General features: G+C 38.6%; 1 protein-coding gene across 1 annotated transcript in view; it reads left to right on the top strand.

Moving 5' to 3' along the window:
- FAM179B (family with sequence similarity 179, member B) overlaps positions 1-22713 on the top strand; it is a 47709-nt gene that overhangs the window by 19429 nt on the left and 5567 nt on the right. The window contains exons 6-19 of the mRNA XM_010579848.1: positions 1402-1667; positions 3611-3843; positions 5940-6040; positions 10640-10798; positions 12829-12927; positions 13370-13539; positions 14697-14865; positions 15189-15323; positions 16048-16201; positions 16818-16923; positions 17324-17559; positions 21062-21220; positions 21806-21932; positions 22243-22361. Of these exons, the coding sequence (XP_010578150.1) occupies positions 1402-1667; positions 3611-3843; positions 5940-6040; positions 10640-10798; positions 12829-12927; positions 13370-13539; positions 14697-14865; positions 15189-15323; positions 16048-16201; positions 16818-16923; positions 17324-17559; positions 21062-21220; positions 21806-21932; positions 22243-22361 (2233 nt within the window). The remainder of the gene's footprint in view (positions 1-1401; positions 1668-3610; positions 3844-5939; positions 6041-10639; positions 10799-12828; positions 12928-13369; positions 13540-14696; positions 14866-15188; positions 15324-16047; positions 16202-16817; positions 16924-17323; positions 17560-21061; positions 21221-21805; positions 21933-22242; positions 22362-22713) is intronic.

The following is a 22713-nucleotide window of genomic DNA, read 5'->3' on the forward strand; positions in this document are numbered from 1 at the left end:
TAGTTTTAAGTTTATTTAATTACAATTGCTTAAGCAATTTAGCTGATTTTTTTCAAATACTTACTAAAGACAGTCTTATTTTAGGTTAAAAATAGCTTTACTCTCTGTTTAGCTTAAATTGATTCCTAATCACTCATGAGGCATACCTTCTGTGAGCAATACAACAGTTTCCACATAAAATTTTGCACTGATTTAAAGAAATCTGTTTTAAATTTCATCTTTGTTGAGACCCATATTTTTGTGCATATGTAGAAAATTTCTAAATTAATGCTTTGGAAGTCACCTGTCCTTGGAATGCACGTAACAGTATCTTGTAGATGTGTGTTCATCACTTGCTGATTTTCCAAATGTTGTCCATATGCATTTCATTTTTTTTCTGTTTCTTTGGAGTAACTTTATTGTTGTTACAGCAGCTTACAGGAGAGTTTGTTAGGTCACTAGTCTTTTTTTTTCATAATGAAGAAAGTTAATTACTTTTTAAAGGTACTAAGTGTATATTGGTATGCACATGCATGAAACTATTTTTTTAAAAGGAGACACTAAAAGTAGAAGAGATTGGTAACCGAGCTTGAAATGCAGGGAGATGGAAAAGGTAGAGTCAGGAGGTAATAGAAAATATCATGGAAAGAGGCAAGTCTGGTAATGATCCTAATGATTTTGTAAAATTGAATATTGAAAAATGTGTGTAAGTGCATATTCAGGAACAGGGGTTTGGTGCATTTGGGAAACTGATGTTGGAGAAGGAATATTGAAAGTTTTCAAATTATGAATGGTTTAAAAATAAAGTTAGATAGAGAATCACTGTCTACTGTTGTTCATGTGAGAAACTTACTTTCATCTGTGTGTGTGTGTATATGTGTGTATATTTATACACATGAATACATGTATACATGCATACCTGAAGGAGCTGAGGAAGGGGTTTGATGGCATCAGGTTTTAAATAAAGGGGAGTACGTTTTTAATGCTCATTGTGGAGCCGACTGCTGCAGGCGCCAAAAGCAAGGATTTATTGATAAAGGAAGTGAACTTGTGTACCAGGACGGTGGGTCAGCTTGGGTCAAACCTCTGACCAAGGAAGCTCCTAAATCCTGTCTGAATACTCTTTAGTGTCGGTTTCTTACCTTGTTAAGGAACAGGCCTTTCGTCTGACTCACTACAGCTGTTTTTATGTTCTTACCGGTTTTATTCAAATTTGCTCATACTGAGCCAAACAAAATGTCCTTGAAATGTATTTATAATAGTAAATAAAATTGCGTGCGTAAATGTGTTTTTTAACACTCACCTCAAGGTGAAAAGGAGTTTTCTGGTGTGATATAGAAACGAAACATGAAGTTTATTCTGGTGAGTGCTGTGTTCCTGCCACCCCTCCAAAGGACTGACATCTGCTTGTGTCTTCTTCAGAGGAGAATTTGCAGGAGAAATACTCTCATCTGCAGCTGAAACCCACCCTGGTGAGACGCCCAGCCTCCCGCCGGGGCCTGAATGGGACCAGACCTGTCCCCCCCATACCCCGTCTCGCTAGCCCACTGCCCGATAAGATTGAATTAAATGTGACAAAGTGGAGAAACGAAGAGTGTGAGGACGTGTGGCTGAATGAAATGAATAGGAAGCTGGCAGCTGATCTTTCAGAGCTAAATGTTGATGATGAGGAAGTGGATCAAGAAGAGGTTGGTTTAAGTATGACATAATGCACTTTTAACAGTTGATATACTGTAAGCTTTTCTTTTTCCTAAACGAGAGCCAGAAAATAATGTTTCTGACTTAAATTTTGTGGCAGTCATCACTACAGCAGGTTTTCAATGAGATACCATTGGATGTCTGATAGAAGCTAAGTAAAGCAATAAATACCAATGTTGAAGCACACTTCCCGTGTATGTTCCAGACATCTTAATTTCCCTTGTTTTTCTCAGAGCTCAAGTTGTAATGTTTTCAGTTATTGTAGTACCAAGGCAGAACTGCGGGCCTTTATACAGCTTCTGCTCTCATTATCTTGACTTCAGTTTAAATTTCATGCCAGATTTAAGTAATAATCCTCTCTTTAGTTATAGCAAAGTGCCCGAAATAACAAATAACTTCCTTGATGAAGGTTCATTTGACTCACCCTGGGAGTTTCCTCAGCTTCCTCAGTCTGCTGAAGTGGGCTGTCCCTGACACCCTCACAGCATGTCCCAGCTCTCTCAGAATTCAGTCATTTTTTCATGGAGTAAAACGAGAAAAACTGATGTGAAGCTGGGTGAATGTGGTGTCACCTGCAGCTGATTGATACGACACAGACACATTTGGCATTAGGCTCGGCAGGTCAGCATCCCTCCTGTATGTGGAAATCCACTAGTAGTAATTTGGGCCAATTATGTGTATTCGGTGGCCAGCGTTTTGAGTGTGCCACTCAACCTGTGACTTAGAAAATATTTGAAGTATTTAAAACCTTTAAAAATATATACCTTCTGTGACCCATGAGACTAGTCGAACAGACTTATTCTAGTGTTTCCCTTTACTGGTCCATGAAATACTTCGCAGCCGGTGTAGCTGTATATCCTGCATGGCTGTTTCTCCATTGCATGGGTTGTCCGGTGAGATCCCACTGTGTATGGGAGGCTGTGTGTACGCCGACCCCTGCCACTGTGCCCAGTACACGCCGAAGGATCCTGTCCCTCAGTCTGTTGCTCAAGTCTCTCTGATGTTTGAGAAACACCAAATAGCTGCACCAGTCTAGGATATAGAAAAATACTGCAGAGGCATGCTGGATTATTTCCAGGGGTCGTGGAGAGGTGGAACTGTATCCGCGGTATCCTTGTCAGTACAAATCGAAACCATTGCAACGTTGATTACATGAGAACCACAGGTATCATCTGTGATTGGATTTTGTATGATCTTCCCCACATGATCTCATGCAACACGTCCATATTTCTGTCACAGTTTATAGAAATTGTTTGAATCCCAAATCCTGTCTTTAGTCCCTGTGGATCTGAGAGCAGCTGCAGTAGGACTTAATGGCTTTGCCTTACTGCCTTTATTTTCCATCCTCTAGTCACTACTGAAAGTAACTTGAGGTGATAAACAGACAGAGGAAGAATTTTTTTTACGTCAGATGTATTCAGCAAAAAGAGGAGAGAATATGCAGTAGCATGAAGCTCTAGTCATTGTAGATTTTCCTGCTTAGCTGAGTAGGAGCTCTGCTTGCTAGGCGCAGTTTTCAGGATTCACTTCTGCATATTTTGCAGCTTTGTGCAGTTCTGTTGTGAAAAGCCTGAGGTCCCAATTGTGTGTACTAGCAGCCATCAAATGCTTCCTTTAGTCTATTTAAAAAGATAAGAGCAGCTGATGTATTTTTGCAGGAAGCTATTCTTGTGTTTTGCAAAGTGAAGCTAGGAGTTACTGTGAATTTGCATTTACTTGCAGGATAATTATTCTTGTGAAGTAAAACAATGAAAGGGATCATTATGATACTGCATAACCTATGTAAATGGTCAGTCACATTGCCCAAGAGATACGTGCGCTGAACGTCTGTGAACTGAACTGAACACTCAGAAACATACTTTCTTTTCCTTAAAAAAGCTTTTTTTCTTTCGCAGTGAGTAAAACCTGTGATTTTGTTTTCAATCCTGTTTAGATGCAGAATTCACTTCGATCTCTACGAAACAGTGCAGCTAAGAAAAGGGCAAAGCTAAGCAGCATCATTTCAGATCTTGAAAGTCCTGATTCTGCTCTTAAACTTGATCTGTCTGCGGACTCCCCCTCCCACGCTTCCTCCCCGAGCGCAGGCTCCTACAGCGAAAGCGGAATTTACAGCCAGGAGTCTCTGACTTCACCTGTGTCCACAGTCCCCCAGAGAAGGAGAATAACGTGAGTGGAACTCGTGTGTTAACTCTGCTTTGAAATTCTCACACACAGTCTCTGCTGCTGTTAGTTTAATATTAAAGGGGATGAAATCTGTAATATGTTTTTTTATACAAGATTGTTTTGCTTAATAGCTTGTTTTTTATATGTGAATTATTTTCCTATCTAAAAATACATTACTCTATACAATAGCTGCATAATTATATTCTTCCAGTTTGTGCTGGCTTTTAATTTGAAAGAGTTCCCTGGTGCAGCCATAGTAACACAGTGCAGTGAAGTACTGCGGGTGGTAGTAAATATTTCATTAAGACTTTAGCCTGCCATAGAAGGTATGTGAACCATAGCCTAAACAAATGAGTAAGAAGGAGAATGAGTTAAGAGGAAGGATAAGGTTTGCTTGTTATCGTCTGGAAATTGAAGAAGGGATGGCTTGGTTTTTTGTGATAAGTGGAGGACAACATAGACGTTTCTTATTACTGCAAATCATGAACTGTTTCCATTTTATTACTGACAGACTATTGTTATTTAAAATGCCTTCACAGAGCTCTTCTAAAAAGAAATTCTGTGATGACGTGCTATTCTGATTGTAAAGAGAAATGACCCAGTTGGTTGTGAGCAGTATAAACTATTTTATTTTTTAATGAAATAAAAAAGTTTTTGAGGAATTTTGCAGATTTCGCAGTACAGAATCTCCTTTTCTGCTCTCTGAGCCCATGATAAAGCTGCTTGTAGCTCTGATCCAAAGACATCTTTTATTTTTGTGTGTACTAAATGCATCTTTTTGTAACTGGCATACAAGTGTATAAACAGAATAGGAAGGAAGAGAGGGAATATACAAAAGAAAGGTTTTTGAGACAGAGGGAGGCTGGAATGATTCAGAAACAGAGGGTTTTCACAGTTGTGCAGTCTCAGAACTAATTTATATGTAGGTTATCTTCCCCATATGCATTACTGCTGAATCACGGTTTTAAAAATAATCTTTAAAATAACACATTCAAATGCTAGAATACCTAAAAAGTCATGACTATAAACTTCTGTGTATAATGTTCTTCCAGACAAGGTTTTTACTAAGGACACGTTCTATACAACATGCCATTTCCATTATTGAGTGACACACAAGCTTAATGTTTTACAGGATTCACAGATACAGAAATTCTGAACTAGCAAGCAAGAGAGGGGACATCTGGCAGTAAGACTGAATTTGTAGAGGTGACAAAATGTATCCTAGAAGACATTGAAAGCCTTGGAATGTTCATAAAAATACCAGAGAGTTTAGTTCAGATGCTGGTTTGCGAGTATTGGAAATCAGCATTGTCTGTTCACAAAATCTATGTAGTTGGGCAACAAGAATGTAGGCTTTGTCTGTTTATTTACTTCTAGAAGAATCGGTTTCTCTACTGATAAACCACCACAGAAACGGGAGCTTGATACTGGTATTAGTGAAGTTTCTGAAGCATGGGCTTTTCTCAGGATCTTAAATGCAAGTCTTCTAGTTGTGTGTATTTCAGTCCTAGCAGAAAGTGGAACAGCTGCTGTTTGCCTATAACTATTACGTACCTAGGCACAGTATTTAACAGCACAGGGCTCTGGGTTCAATCATCTTTAATATTCAAATCATAATTTTAAAAAAGAAGTATCAAGATTGTCTTGTAGATAACAGCATTTTCCTGGTGAATGTCTGTGTGCTAGACACTGAACTGAAAACAGCTCATTTCTGGAAGTGAAAGGTTAGTGGATTTGGTCACTCTCATTTGCCATTCTTTGCCAGATTGGAACCAGCATCATCAGTCCCTAGGCCAGATGATTCCTTAGCTTTTTGACTGTATGCTAAATTTAGTCCTAGTGTAAAGTTTACTCTTAAGGGTCATCTTTATGGTGTTCCTCATAATGGACCTGCTCATCAAATAATTTCTACTGAATTCATTTTCTTTTTCTACTCAGTGTGAACATTTGTGGAAGTACACTGGAAATATTTGTCCACCAAGTACGTTGGGGAGGAGAAACTGAAATCTGTTGTTGTCTTTCCTACAAAGTGTTATTTAGCTGGGCTCTGACTAGTGTGTAGAATTGTACTTATAGAAATTTGTTTTATATTTTAACAGGTCAGACACCTTTCCACTACTTGGCAGCAAATCGCAGCCTGCAAGAATATCTTCAGCAAGAAACAGAGACCCACATGTTGCAGAACATAATTCCAGCCCAGGTATTTCGCTGTTGACATGGTTCAACCCCAGCCAGCAACTAAGCACCATGCAGCTGCTCTATCACTCCCCTCCTCAACTGGACAGGGGAGAGAAAATACAACAAAAGGCTCGTGGGTCGAGATAAGGACAGGGAGAGATCGCTCAACCAATTAACGTCACAGGCAAAACAAACTTGACTTGGGGAAAATTAACTTAATTTATTGCCAGTCAAACCAGAGTAGGGTAATGAGAAATAAAACCAAATCTTAAAACACTTTCCCCCCACCCCTCCCTTCTTCCTGGGCACAGCTTCACTCACAGATTCTCTACCTACCCTCGTCTGCAGCACGGGGACAGGGAATGGAGGTTGCAGTCAGTTCATCACACGTTGTCTCTACCGCTCCTTCCTCCTCAGGGGAGGACTCCTCACTCTTCCCCTGCTCCAGCGTGGGGTCCCTCACACGGGAGAGAGTCCTCTACAAACTTCTCCAGGTCCCTTCCGTGGGCTGCAGTCCTTCAGGCACAGACTGCTCCAGTGTGGGCTGTTCTCTCCACGGGGCCACAGGTCCTGCCAGGAGCCTGCTCCAGCGCGGGCTTCCCACAGGGTCACAGCCTCCTTCGGGCATCCCCCTGCTCCGGCGTGGGGTCATCCCCAGGCTGCAGGTGGAGATCTGCTCCACTGTGGACATCCTTGGGCTGGAGGGGGACAGCCTGTCTCACCATGGTCTTCCCCGCGGGCTGCAGGGGAATCTCTGCTCCGGTGCCTGGAGCATCTCCTCCCCCTCCTTCTGCACTGACCTGGGGGTCTGCAAGGCTGTTTGTGTTACATGTTCTCGCTCCGCTCTCCACTGCTGCTGTTGCATGGCAGTATTTTTCCCCTTCTTAAATATGTTCTCCTAGAGGTGCTACCACCGTCGCTGATGGGCTCGGCCTTGGCTGGCGGCAGGTCCGTCTTGGAGCCGGCTGGCATTGGCTCTGTCGGACATGGGGGAAGCTTCCAGCAGCTTCTCACAGAAACCACCCTGTAACCCCCCCTGCTACCAAAACCTTGCCGTGCAGACCCAATACAGCTGTGCTTTTCAATATATACCTTGCTTCGTTGATGCAACAGAATGGTCACTTGATGTGTCCTTCTTACTTGTTCAATGAGTTCAAGTCCCTTCAGCACTTAAAAAAAGGTAATTGCTAGACACTGTTTGGTCAAATTGAGATTATACTGCGGTACTGCAGGTGAGAAGGAACTCCAGGGTTTCTGCCATTCTCTATCAGGATAAAATGTGTTAATGCAAATGCCACCTGTGAGTATGTGCACTTCAAAATTCATTGCAGTATTGTTTGAAAATTCATTGGACACCAGCTGGATAAGAGTAGGAAGGGTCAAAATGTTGCAAGCAGTTAATTTCCTTGTAGGAAATTGAAGTTGAATGATGCTGTTCTGTTTTATGCTTACAGTGAAGTACAGGTAACTGCAGATTTCTGTAATGGGCAGAAACCGATTGTTTATGATTATTTATGTTTAATAAATTTTGATTCAGCTGGATGGTGGAAAGGTACTGAGGGAGCTGTGTCCACAAAGTTCTCTTCTGACCTCTTCCCAAAGACTGCTCTGTTGCACCCTGTTGCAGCCTAAGGAGCAACGTATATATTTTTTCTAAAAAGTTTGCAAAACTTAGTTCAGTTAAGATTGGAGGGCATCTTACAGACCTGAGTTTGCAAAGCCATCACATTCAAAAACCAGTAATTGCTACTGAGACTGATGATCTTTTTTCAGAAATTGAAGCTATTGCTCCTCATTTCAGCTGAGGCCACTTTTCTCAGAATAAATTAGCAAATAGGTTTTTCAAGTAACAGCATAAGTCAGAAAGCAAATACTGCACGTACATAGTAATACATGTTGTGGTTAATGATTTTGCATTCATTATATGAAAAGACCTCCTGCAAGAAGTTGACCTTCAGTGTAAAATAATGAGCAGCACATTTATTTTGCTTATTGAGCCAGTTAATCAACCAGGATGCACAGCACTGGACCTCCTGTGAAGAGCTGACAGCCTACTACCGATAAGGTCATTGTAATACGTGTACAGCTAGCTGGTAAAGAAAAGTCCATCGCTCCCACTACTGACTGGGCTTGGCCCATCACACAAGTCAAATCTCAAAAAGCTGTGAATTTTTACACTGGAACTTGGAGAACTTGTAAAAATCAGTTTGGTATTTAACTGGTATCATCAGATGAAAGTTTTTTTTTAACACTGAACGTAAATCCCCCTTGCTGTAACTTATCTCATTACACTTTTATTTTATTTTGAAGGATGGAAGATTTTCTTCTTCCACGCAGGTACCTTTTTTTGTATTTTTCTTTCCCTCTTTCATTTTCTGTCCTTTAGACTAACTCCTATTTTTTCTAGCTTTCCTTCATAGGTCAGACTTTATGGACTTTTTAACTGCTGTCATCTAGGCTGTTTTCAACAGATCTACATGCAGTACCCATACAATGCCCTTTGTGCACTTTAAGTTGAAAGGATAGTTATGGTTGCATTGTTGTAAAACATGCAAAATCAGTCCTGTCCTACCTGAGTCTTGTTCTTCTTGGATCATTCTTCTACTTTATCATGAGCTCCTTGAATTCAGATCCTGTCCTCAAGCATGCATATATGCTTCCCATTTGCTGACCTTTATTTGAATGCAGCATGCTGCCTCATTATCCAGCTGTTTGGGCAAAATATTGGATAGTACCGGGTCCTGAACAGACTGCAGCAGAACGCTGCTTGATACATCCCTCCATTTGGAGAATGAAGCTTTTGGTAACTATTCTGTGTACGTATGGCTGGGATGACATATGGCATCTCTCACTTCTTTCCTGCCCGCAAGGACTGTAGCTGTGTTATAAAAGGAGACCAGATTTCTCTGATCATACTGTTTTCTGGTGGGTGCTTCCAAATACATTAGTTTCCCTGGTACAGTCTTGGGAACTGTATTGCCCAGCATATGGGTCAGTTGTACTCTCGCTCCTTCTTCAGCTTTTTTCTTTTTTTTAAAGAGTGTAACACTTTTGCTCTTTTCTGTTCTGGAAACTTAGTTGTCCCTTACCTATCATTAACTTGCTAATTGAGGTCAGATTGCTTCAGCTGTTTCTCTAAGACGAATTTTATCAGCTTCTTTTAGCTTTGTTATAATAGAGTGGCAACTTTCAGATGTTTCTTAGTTCCCAAATTCTTTCTGTAACATGTAAGTTTGTGCAGCTTTTAGCAGTTGACACCTTGAAAACCTGTCTGCCTGCTGTCAGGCCTGTAGCTCATCTTTTGCCGAGGTCCTGACAGTTTCAGAGGCCAGAGGGTGCTGTTGTACCAAATACAGCAATTAATGGCTCAGTCCTGACGTGTGAGGTCTTAATGTTGATATATGAAATGCTATAACTACTAGGCTTCGCTGGGACAGTGCAAAAATTCATGGTCAAGGAGTTCTTGGACTTTCAGGGGATCTGGCCGTATAGTAATTTTCCAGAGCATCTCACACCAGCCAGGATCAGGGCACTGTCCGTAGTGTTCCTTGCTGGGAGAGACTCACCATCTCAAGTATATCCCTCAGCAAAACCCTCCCTTCAGTTTTCGTCCCCTAGCAGAACAAAACACCCTGCTCTGATCCAAGTTCTCAGCTGGAGAACACAAGAAACCTTTTTAAGGATTTCAGTACAGCTCTTGATCTCACGTGGACATGGCTGGGTTGACAGTGACGGCCACCAGTGCAGAACTTGAAGACAGATGGGCATCGGCGGGTGGTGGGAAACGCATCAGTACCGTCACGCCTGCGGCAGCGGGAAACAGAACTGCAGGCTGGTACCCCTCGTAGCACGCTAAGGAGGATGCCTGGGTCACTCTAGTTGCTGGCATTGCCAGAGTTATGTCACCTCGGTCCTGCCTATCAATCCCTTTAATTAAATGCAGGGTTAGTTCCCTGGAATTTGTGGAATATGTAGTAAAAGCACATAGATGAAAAAATGTCTGTCTTTTTAGGTATTTTGATTTTAGGGGTGTTTGGAAAAGCAGAAATGATCCTTTAAATTAATTGATCCTGAATTGATCCTAAATTAAATTAAATGATCCTGAATTAATTAGTGGTGTTTTTTTTGTTTTTTGGTTTTTTTTTAACCAAAACTAAAATGTGTTGAGACTGTTTTGCAGGCATAAAAATGCTCTGTTTCTGTTGTCTCCAATTGTAACATTAAAATGTGTTATATGACTTCTAGATTTCTTGTGTTTTAACTAGTATTTTACTATTTTCACTTAGTTGACCTATGACTTAATTTGGCTTTTAATGCTGAATTACTTAGTATTCAGTTATTCATATTTGAAAGACTTTAAACTAAAAAATAATTTTTCAAGCTGAGCTTATCAACCTGGGTTTATCTGTAGATGAAAGCCTTTGCATGTGAAAGATGAGTAGAGCCTGAGCATCTTTGTTGAAATGCTCAGATTTCTGTAGGCAAAAATGCTCATACTGTATGCATAAAACCAGTCTGAGGGACTCTGAAAATGTAACTATTTGAGAATCCTGTGGTACACAGGAAAAGCTATTTCTAATTTTATTTTTAATATTTTATTTTTTTCCTTTTGCATGGCCAGCATTTGATGATAAGGGGACTTCTAACGTTAGCATAGTTGGCCAACGTTTGAACTGTGGCAATGGATGTGGAGATTATGAGGACAAGAAGCAAGAAGTGTCACGTACTATTTTTCAAAGTCAAAATACGGAACACCAAAGAAATTTTAAGCATTCAAAAGGTTTGTGAGTCTGCTGTTCATGTGAGCTCTCATTTGTGGCAAAAACTGAAGCTGTGTGTATAGCCTTTTGTAAAATGGGTTTTATAGAAAATACGTTTCAAGGTGTTTAGCATGGGTTCCTCTTTTCTAGTCTTTATACTTATGCTAACAAGTTTGGTTTTTTTCTGACATTGACTAAAATTAGACTGCCAATTAAATTAAAATTAAAAGTCAAGTGATAGTACATAGCATGTAAAAAGGACCAAATTGTTATATATCTCAGTCTGAATAAATGAACAGCTTTAAAAGTTTGGTTTTAAATTACTCTGTTGTTCATTGGTGAAATTAAGGAACTTAAACCATTATACTTCACATTTCAGTTTTAACTGTCTCATGTTAATGCATCCTAGGAGCTACTGTTCCCTACATCAGACTTGTTGTGTGTATGGTACAGATGTATTTTCCAACTATAAGCTTGTTAGAATAGAGCAGGAACTTTTTTTTTTCTGAACATTAGAAGTAAAATGTGGAAGTCAGTTTAAGGAGCATATGGTTTCACTGTCTGTTGTTCAGATCTCCCTCAGAGTGGCTGAAATAGATATCAAGTAATCATGTTTTTGTGACAAATAGAAAATTAAATAGACATTGAATAATGAAGAAGACCTTTGTCCCAATAAGAGACTTTGTTTTCTTCATCTCTTGCTTCAACCTTAAACATGGACAGTTTTGGTCTATTTCTCAAGGTTTTCTAGAACTGGTGGAGTGCTATTTTGTGTGAAACATTTAAAGCTGAGCAATGGAAGTTTATAACCAGATTTGTAAATCCTTGGGTTTTGGGGGTTTTTTTTGTTGTTGTTAACACCTGCTTATCATGTGATACCTGTGAAATGGGAGTTTGTAAGTTTTTTGGGCTAGAAGCTGAGGTTAGGACAGAAGGTCTTAATTTGGGGGTAGGTTCCAAAGACGATCCAGTATTTGATGCCCATTCAGTTATGTTCTAAGAGAGAATTGCTCATGAAGCCTCAAGTTTATATTCAGGAAAATCCCAAAAGACCGATTTTGACAGTTCTCGAATGTTAAAACTTGGAACATGCAGAAGCCAATGATTGTGGGAGGACAAAATAACACTTTCAAGAGAAACCTTTTCACTTGATAGTTCTTCTCATAAAGGATAAAAAAAGAGAGCTCCAAAATTAAAACTATGTAATCAGGTAATTTGTAAAGTAAAGCAGCATCTGTCATACTCTTACCTGTGATTATTTTTGGCAAACTAAAGATTGAGATGAGGGCAGAAAATGTTAACAGTGCTGTCAAGAGTCCCAAACTGTTGAGGTGCTGCAGCTTGCTTGGTAGAGGGCATTTTATAGCAGCTGTAGATGTAGACAGAGGGCTGTCAGTTCACCAGAGTCTTTCTCAACTGAGATGGTTCAGTAGTCCACTGGCTTGATTTGTGCACTTTCTAGTAGGTAATCAGGCTTTGCTAAATCATGTTTTCTGCTTAGAAATTTCAGATTATTCAGGTTAAATAGCAAAAGCAAATGGTGCCCTTCTTTTGTCACAAACTATCATTTTTATTTGCAACTAGTGTAGGCAATATGGAAGTACATAATATATGCTATCCACTTTGGTGAAGAATTTGAGGGACTGCTAATTTATATGGGAAACAGCATTAAGTGCTGCTTAGGGTATTTTAGCAAATTCTGTTTTGATTCAGTTATGCTGAATTATGTAAGAAACAGATCTATGCTTCTGCTAAGTGAGTTAGAAACTTCTGGTTTTTTTCAGTGGGATCAGTTGATTTAAAAATCCTCTTACAAACATTGGTTTTCTTTATGATCTTTTTGCAGAAATTTTGTTTGCTCTATGCTTTCTGTGATTTTTAGGATATCGGTATTTAATAAATTCTGTTAATGTCAGTAACTTGAAAATATACTGATTCATAAAAGTGATAAATTCAGATGTCAGTGTATGATGACATTTTAGAAGAATAAAACATGTATCAGAGTGTAAACTACATGATCTACATTGTGTGATTTTTTTATTTTTTTAAGGTTTTACAGAGTCAACATCTAGTTTTCCACAGATGAACAATCTAGATTTCACTTCACCAAGTGTCCTGTCTGAAGATGCAGTTGTAATTGTTGGTAAAGGTATTACAAAAGCAAAATTATCTCCTATATCTCATCATGTTATTAAAATGAGGGAATACGTACCTTCATAGAGTGGGAAAAGAAAAAGTAGATTCTGTACAACATTTTAGATTGTGAACAATCTCCAGTTTAGGTGGGAATAAAAAGAATTATGCTTGAAAGTTTTGCAGTTACTGGATATGCTATTCCATTCCAGAAACAAAGAATGACGGCAAATTATGAAGGTTAGGTCTTGGTTCTAGCCCAAGTGTGCACACATGTGCATGCATCCATCCTACTCGGCAGAATAAAGTAAGAGGACTTTTGGTTGGAAAGTGGCACTGATAGTGTAACAGCAATGTTTTTATCTTCTTGAATTACTTTTGGTTTTCTTTAGTTTTTACTGAGTTCTGCTGAATGGAATGGTTATTTTGGTGAGGGCACAACATGATATGCCTTTCAGGTGTTTTTGGAAGTCCTCCTTCTGCACGAACACACAACCAGTCCCTAACATGTGTAGCGAATGGAGATGACCAAGCTGTCAAAGAGGAGACTGAGCCATCATCAGGGATCTCTGGGAGAAGCATCCAGCAGAACAGTGCTTCTCATTTCCAAGTTGAAAATGTAGAAGAGGTAAGAATTTCAGAACTTTTTTATTGTCGCGCTACCTGGTTTTGTATGTATGAATACAGCTAGAGACAGTTTTGCAGTCTCTGTGTTACGGTAAATGAGTTTGATTAAAATAGCCTATAGCCTTCAAGCTGCTTCTCCGTGCTTTTTCTTTTTGGTTCCACCTGGATATTTTATAATGGCAAATTGCTGTGTCAGAAGCTTCCCACCTAACTCGGAAGTCCTTGGGAGAAGGGCTGCAGGAGGGAGGGAGTGGAGCTGGAAAATGTCCTCCTCCTCTCCAGCTCCCACAGCACATAGAAATATGGAAGGAGGAATTGCCTGTGTTTGATCACATCTTGTTTTTTTGATGGATGTATGAATCTAGCTCCCTTCATAAGTTTTTTAAAAAACACTGTCTGATTATCTGTCCCATAATACAGTTTCATGAGGAGTGGTGCTGCTTTTTTAAATATTATTTACATCTGTTATAACATGGAGCAAGATTTATCTGAATGAAGTGTGATACAAAGTTTTAAAAATTATTAATGAAAATCACAAGTCTTTCTGAAAGCATTTAAAATAACATTTTAAGATGACTAAAACTTTCAGTTAATGATAAACAGTGTCTTAATTTTCTGATTTCCACTGAAGAGATGAATACTTGGAGGGATCAAATTCAAAGGAGCAAATGGAGGAATGTATTAAATGTTACTAAGTTTTCATGAGGAGCTGTAAGCGTCTTAAACATATAAAAGAGTAGTGTGTGCTTAAATGTAAGTGAGTTAGCCCACTGAGAAGTGAGTGTATTTGTTAGTTAAAATTCTAGGAAACTACACAACGCTGCCAAGGAATAGAAGACCTTTTCTTGTAGACCTTAGTTCTCTAACTATTCAGACATTTTAGAGTAAGTGGTTGTTTCTCTTAAATGTTTAAGCCTGGAATGTTGCTTCTTTTTGCCAGTAGGACTGCTTATCATGCAGAAAGAACACATTCAGCTCTTTTCAGGATTGGATTTAATATTTAAGTGAATAATTTCCTTTTGCTCTGTAGAATAATGGTGAAAATAGTAATTTTCCATGCTTACCTTAGACAATAACAAGAACTGGGTAATAAGTTATTGGGTAACTTGTACATTATATTATACTGAATACCATAATGGGTGCATTAATTTTTTGCAGATAGAAGTAGCCATGTCAAAATCTGCCCAGGATAAGATAAGGCAGAAGAAAAAAGAAGAAAAACAACACAATCATAAAGAACATCAGGAAGTCAAAGACCTCGAAGGAAAGGAAGAAAACCCTTGGGAAAGACTTAAACTGAATGTACCAGAGAAAATGACAACAGAAAGTGAGGATTAGTGTTTGTCTTAAAGGAATAATATACTGTTAAATGCTGCTGAAATGAAAATTAAAATTCTGTGATAATTACCAAAAATGACTGTTTAGTGTGACATGAGGTATTACTAGAATTAATTTTACACTGCAGTTTACTCTGTAGTCAGTTGTCAGTCTTCTAATGCAAATGGTGGAGAGTAAAGTGCTTATGGGAAATATTTGAAAGACTGTAGTTAAGAAAAATTTCAAAAGACAAATTAGGACTCAAAATACTAGTTTTTTCTTTTTTTCTGATTTGTTGTTGTTGTAGTTTGGACATTTCCTTCTATTTTCTAGAGTTAAATCTCTGTGGGGATGTATTAACATCATCAAGAAATTTATCTTTGTCATTAGAAAACGTGGCCTTGAATCCTTCATTAAAAAGAACATTCAGTTTGAAGAAGACAAAATGTTCAGCTTTGCTAGATTCTGGTAAGCTGTTACAGTAAACTAAAGACTGTTAAAATATTGGGTATATGGAGTGTGACAGTTCCAAAATACAATCAGGTTCAATATGATTTATTTGTTTAATGGAGAGTCCTGAGGTGCTCTCGAAGATTAGTACTTTGGGGTTGGTGGTGAAGGGGATTTGAATTCATCATCGCTCCCTTGAAACATTTTTCATCTATTTGTTAGGAAGACGTTTGGAACATGAGAGGGTTTTTTATTTGCTCAGCAACTTAAATGTTGTAATGTATTTATGGCAAATTGACTCCCTTCTGTCTCCAAGAAAAACATTTCTGGGTACATTTTGTCACTGAGATGCCTTTAAAATATGCAGTAGAAATCTTTTCAGAATAGAAGCTCGTACTGATGATGGTCAAAGGTCTTCAGAATTTCTCAAGTGGCTCTTTAAGTTTTACTATATTGTGTCTTAGCACACTCTGTTTTAGCACATTGTGCATCTGTTTTTACACTAAACAACCCACTACATTTGTGTTTGCAACTTTTTAAAGTGGTGGTTGTTTGCAAAAAAATTCATTCACACGAATGAAATGCTGAATGATTGAGGATGTAACTGGGAAAGCTGTCTTTTTGAAAACCTGGTCCCTTAGTAGCAGCAGTCTATACCTCAAACTTTTTATATTTCCTTCCTTTGAGTGCATTAGTTTCTTCAGATTATGCTAATTATTTCTTATGCTTCACGACTTTGCAGATGAAATTTCTCTTGGGGCGCGAGGACGCTATAAAGACCAGACCCCATCAGTCACTCATAGCCCAGAAATAATGGACACATCAGAACTGCAGCCCTTTTCAAAACCAGAAACGGCGCTGACAGAAGCCTTGACACTTTTAGCTGATGATGACTGGTAGGTGTAAACATCTGTCTACAACCTGAATCTAATGTAGAAGGTGTTTATTTTGATAACTTACTTTAAAAAAATAACAGCAAAATGGACATAATATCACAGAGCGAGAAGGATTGCAAGCGATATATGAAAAAAAACAAAAAAGTTTTTTGCAGTCCAAATCTATATTAAACTGTCACTGTTGTAAATTGAGGCTTAATAGCTAAGCTTTCAGAGACTTTTAGAGACGTCCAAGTTTAAGCAGTGTTCTGGAGAGGGCCCCCCCCAATACCTTCTTGTCACTTTCTGTGGAATATAAGGCTTCACTGTGCTCTCACTGGCGAAATGGGGTTACAATACTGCTGCCTTTTCAACTTGGGGAAGGAAAGTAGTCCTTTAATCACCACTAGTGCAAATTGTGGACAGCACTGTAGGAAAGAATTGAGAGACTGGTATGCTAAAATAGTCCTACTACCACATTAAAAGAAAGACTCACTTTGAAAGAATTTCCGACATTATATGTCATTGCTTTATTTTACAATCCAATTTGTTTGCTATTTGGTTTCTTAGAATTCTGTGTTTTAATATTTTAATGAAAATTTGCAAATGCTTTGAATTTAAATATTTTTTTACATAGGGAGAAGAAAATTGAAGGTCTGAACTTTGTTAGATGTTTGTCTGCCTATCATGCGACTGTTCTGATTGCGAAGCTACATGAAACAAGTTTGGCTGTGGCTCAAGAGGTTAAATTTTACTATCGGAATATTTCACTGACTATATATGTGTATAAGTATTTTATAGCTCTCAGATACACTGAAATGGTATGTTCATCTGTGGTTAGTTTTCCTCTGTTGGACAGTCTCAAAAAGCTGAGTTTGTTGTTCAGCAAAGCAGCTCATACTTCAGATACCAACACTTGATCTGATTTGCTAAGAGCCTGAAAAAATTTAGATTGTAACTTTATAACATTTTTCATGTGTATGTATTTTAATTCTCACACATTGTGAATCAAGTTAGAAATGTATTTCTCAGTTGCTTTTAATGTTGCTTAAAAATTACAAAGGGAAACATTAAGCTTTGCTTATTTTAAAGTGTATTTTATAAACATTATTCATTGTTTGTTTGGGTTTTTCCTGTGTGCAGGTCAAGAATTTACGCTCAGGTGTTTCTCGAGCTGCTGTGGTCTGTTTAGGGGATTTGTTCACCTACCTGAAAAAGAGCATGGATCAAGAACTAGATAATACAGTAAAAGTCCTTTTGCACAAAGCTGGTGAATCCAACACATTTATAAGGGAAGAGGTAGACAAAGCACTGAAGGCTATGGTTAATAATGTGACTCCAGCACGTGCACTTTGTTCTCTTATAAATGGAGGGCAAAGGTAATTCTTATAAAGACTTTGTAAAGAAATAACTTGTGAATAGATTAAATTTATCAAATATAGTCTTTAAAAAAATACCAAGATACAATAGGCAGAAATTTGAAAATATAGTGAGTCAGCTCTGCAAAACTTCTACCCAGGGCAACGTTTGTGGGCATAAAAGTAAAATGTAGCCCCCCTGTTTCTTTCTGTACATTATGTAAAAAATTGGCTGTTGATTTTGGAGCTTGGTATATTTTCTGGTCATTTTGCAACATTTCAGTAATTTTATTTGCTTTTAGTATGGTATTCTTAGGATACTGCTATCTTGCTTTGCTTAGTAAAGCTCACATAGCATTCTTATTTTTCCTTTGCTCTGCAATCAAATGCCTGTCTCTTTCAGTTTTCAGCACTGCTTTTTATTTAGACAGTCGATTTATAACTTACAATTCTCTAGCTGCAACTATCTTGGTTGATTTCCTATTCTTCTCTAGACTCAGCTGGTTAATAGTCTTTTTGTCTGCATTTTAATTTCCTTTACAGTGGCGGTGGCCATTATTTTCTTGAGTACCTCAAATATGACAAGCCTCCAGTTCTGGTTGCATGGTTTGATTCTGACCTCTAGCTCACCTCAGTCTGTAGGAGAAGTTACATTCCTTTCTTTCACTTTCCCTGTTAAGTATGGTGTTCTTTTTCTTTTATATCCTCATTCACTGTAACAGCAATACTTAATCAAGCCATTAGGCATTCCAGTATGTTAGATATATACCTACTTGTACTTAATCTCTTATCTATCTGTCATCACTTAGATGACATTTAATAGGCTACATTTCTCGTAGCCTATCCCTTCCATTAAATATTTCAGATGCTACTCTATAAATCAATCTTTAGACTTTCTGCACAGCTACAAATCATAAGAGTTAGTCTTGATTCAAAATGTTTTGTTTCCTATTTTGTTTCCTGGGGAGCTGGTTGTTGTGGAGTATATTGATTCTGTTTCCTGAAAGCCAATGAGAACCATACTGCAATTACCTGAACTTTAAACTGAAAGGCAAATATCAGCCTTGGGATTTAAGTTATTTATGAATCATGCCTGCACGTGGTTGTTTTTGTGAATTTAAGAGCAGCAGGCAGTAACTGCACATTGCTTTAGTTCAGAAGCGATGTAAAGTGGTCTGTTTATGTACTCCCATCTTTCCTTCAGAAATCCTTGGCCAAGCAATACTCATGATCATAATTGGCTATATCTGATCTCCCCATTTTCAGTGGCAGATTCAAACACACTGACCTATCCTTCTGAGTTTTCTAGACCTATAAAGATTTGACCCCTCCAATTTGTGAACTCGGATACATTTTCAGATATCTAAGACATCAAAATTATCTGAGCTGTGAGTCTGAATACATCATTTGGAGCAGGGACTAATTTCCTCACAGCTAAGAAGACTTCAAAGCAGTGTCTAAATCATGGAGTACAGTATGTTTTTAATGCCTAATGCATCGGTGGGTGGCCTAAATAGCCCTGTGAGTTACAGCTTTTCTAGTATTGGCTGTAACAATGAATACAAGAATTATCTTTCAGAGTGCAAATTTGGGAGAAAAATGACATGTGTCTTCAGTACAAAGTGGAAGGGTTCTGTTTGACACAACTGTGTAATTACAGAAAGGATATCTTTTCTAAATTTGGTTTATACATTGAGTTGCTTGTATTTACCACAACTTACACACTCAAGTTAACAGTTACGGTTTTGCCTACAATTTATAAGCCCTTTTAAAATTCACCTATTTGCTGCTCAACACAGTTAAAGCCTACTGTGATCATAAGTATTGATGCTTTCAACCCTGAGTAGATATATATACTGATTCTTCATCAGCTACAAAGCTGGTTTTAACTTTACCAACAAGAATAACTACAAACATTTTTGTTTGCTTTTGTGAGATGCTTCTGTAAAGATACTGGACTACTGCTGTAAACTCACCTCTATGAATAGATGCTTGATCCAAGAGCATGATTCTAGTACTAGATCTAAAAGTGATTGTATTTCAGAAATTTTAAAATCGTGTTTCTTATCTGAATGAATTGTGTTTAATTCTAAGGTCTTACATGCATACAAAAAGATTTCCAACACTTTTGCACGAGCAGTGGGCATTTGTGGGGAGTGGGGGCTTATTGGCTTCCACGTAGTGAGGTCTTCAAGCCTCACAGTTCTTGTTTTCCCATCGGTACATGCAGCAGGAGTTAGTCTGTTACTTCTTCCCTTCTCCCAAGCTCCTGAGGCGAGTGGCTGCTGTACAGATGTAACTGCAGGTACTGAGCACGAGCCAAAGCTAGTCTTAAACCAGGTAGCTCAGTAGCAAGCAGCTGAGAGGATGGCTGCGTTAGCAGGGAGTTCCGCGTGGGATGCTGCCGGATTGATTTTGCAGCCTGGACTGTGTTCTGAGCTGCCACGTTCTGCAGTTTAAATAGACCCGGTTAGTTGCCTTTGTGCAAGCTGAAGCTGCTTTGGTTGTGCAGTATAATTTAGTGGTAGCTTTACTTCCAGTGAGGCCATGGTAATCTATGGAACCAGAGAAAACTAAAATCCTGGTGAAAGGGGAACATAGTCATTGAGGAAGAACGCTGGATGTTCATGTCAGACTGCAAAGCTGGGGAGCTGCTGATGCGGTTCACCAAGTCAATTCTTTTCTTTAGCTCTCTCCTTTAAACCTGCTTTTCCCTATGAATAATGAGCCATACAAATGTCTTATTTACTGTGTGGTGAAACTGTCCTCAGAGTAGGATTTTTTAATCCAAAGATAAAAATAAAATTGGAAAAGTTTGGATTTGCAGAGTTGTGTACTCTGAAAACATGTGGGATCAGCAGGTACAGTGGAATTTATATAAAAGGTTAGTTTGCTGCATGGGTTTGAAAATTGATTCCAGCTTTTCTCTCATTTTCATCAGCGTAGGTGTTTAATGGCCCCCATTTGTAGAAAATAGACTTCTGCAAGATTTTTAGAAGTCAATAGAATATTGCTTTATTTAATTTTAAATTGATATACACAGGATGTGTTTCTGAGCATAGGGACTTGTTTTTCATAAAGTCAATGGAAAGAACATGTAGTAATGTGCTTTCTAAAATATTTTACAGTTATTTTAAGGAAAACTAGAAATTAAAATCTAAAAAGAAGAAAATTACTAGTTTTATTAATCCAAAATGTGCAGTTAGAGGTTGAAACTGACTTTAAACAAAAAGAATAAAATTTTTCTTTTTTCATATTTGCATTCTTGTAGTTTGGGATTTTTAAGTGAATGAAATGAAATTTAATCAAATGGGTTTTTCTTCTAAATAAAGTTATTTGTCTTCGCTCCACAAGGTCTTCTCTACACAGCCAGAATAAGTATCTGCATATCAGTAGTATACTAGTTGTAGATTATGCTGAAAGATGAAAAAAGAAAACTTGTATACCGTATTTGGTAGAGCACATAAATACTGCTGTTCAGCTCCTGTGATGAGTTTTTACTAAGGAGCTGTGTTTTCTTTAGCCACCTGCATTCAGCGGTGAGAAGATGCACAGCCCAGCACCTGTCGGACATTGTAGAACGTATGGGACCGGAACGGATACTGGCTGGAACCAAAGCTGTTGCCGATCGGATTTTCCCTGCAATAGCCAGGTTTGCACAGGATAGTTCACAACAAACAAGGTTAGTAAGGTTAATAGTTAAGATAAGCACGTTCCAGGTGGCTGAAACCTTTGCATAGCTCAGCGTGTGTTCCTCTGCAGTGACAGAGGATAGAATCATAGAATCATTTAGGCTGGAAAAGACCCTTAAGATCATTGAGTCCAACCGTTAACCTAGCACTGCCAAGGTTGTTAAGATAGTATATGTGACAGGAATTACCTGAATGCCTGCTGCAGCTGTGCCCACCCCAGCTGCAGGAAGAAGAGGGGCTCAAAGGATATACTCTGCTGGGCACAGACAAGATACAGGTCATGGAGGGAACACTGGCGCTGGGATCCACACTGTCTGACTGACAAGGCTGGACTATCCTATTTAGAGGCAGCTGAAATGGAAGACTGTTCTCGTTAATTTGCTCAGTTGTTGATTAAATAGTGATTCTTGAGTGTAGTTTCTTTGTGGGAGGACGGAGAAGGGTGTCTGGTTACACATATAGATAGCAATCTTCCCACACTTAATATTTTGAAGTTACACACCTATAACTATCAGCAGAGTTACAAAGCAAATCCGTGTTTACAGATGTACACATTGTGGTCTGTTGCCCTGCAGGTATTATGGTCGAAAGATGCTCTTCAGTATGATGACTCATCCTGATTTTGATAGAACGCTTGAAAAGTATGTGCCGACCAAGGATTTGCCTTACATTAAGGAATCTGTTAGCAATCTACGTGAAAAGGTATGTGGTAAAGCTCTTGTTTAACAGCTGAAAAATGTAAACATGTACTAGTAGCCATTAGGTGTAGATAGTAAACCTACAGGGAATGGGGAGGGGGTGCATTCAGAGCAAGACAAGTAATCGAGTGACTACAGCATGGCGAGGTACAGCTTGTTAGCTGCCCTGTGAATGCCTTTACTCCTTGCCGATACACTGGATGAAATGTACTTTACTACTATACTTTATATGGCCATTAGACTTGCTTTTGAAGGATCTCCAGCAGTGCAGAACTGTACCAGCCAAGTTAATTAACAATTGCACCTTTGTGCAGGGTTTGGGGGAGATGCCATTAGATACACCCTCAGCAAAGGGAAGACGTTCCCATACTAGTAGTGTTGGACATTCGAGGTCGTCATCTACTTCCAGAGATGCTCTCAACATCACTGACAGGTAATGATCTTCAGTGTTTTACCCTGTTAGTAACTTGACCTCTAGGATAATAGCCACACCACAAGAAGAGAGTATGGAAACATTCACAACAGGGTTGTGGAAATTAAACATACCTGAAGGAAAAACTTTACGTGTCCCAGATAAAATAGGGTCCCTTTTAAATAGCGTAATTGGTAATAGTAAAATGGCTTTGTGCATTTTGAAGTTAATTTATTTATTGACTGCTGATGAAAATACACAGAGTACACAAAACACTTGGAATTCACAGTAGATCCATGTCACCATCAGTTCAAGATAATGCTGTTCAGACTCTATAGAAAAAAGGTGCCTAGTGGTAGCCCCAGTACAAAGT

Source organism: Haliaeetus leucocephalus, unplaced genomic scaffold, assembly GCF_000737465.1.
Source record: "Haliaeetus leucocephalus isolate CR32 unplaced genomic scaffold, Haliaeetus_leucocephalus-4.0 Scaffold678, whole genome shotgun sequence".
NCBI lineage: Eukaryota > Metazoa > Chordata > Aves > Accipitriformes > Accipitridae > Haliaeetus > Haliaeetus leucocephalus.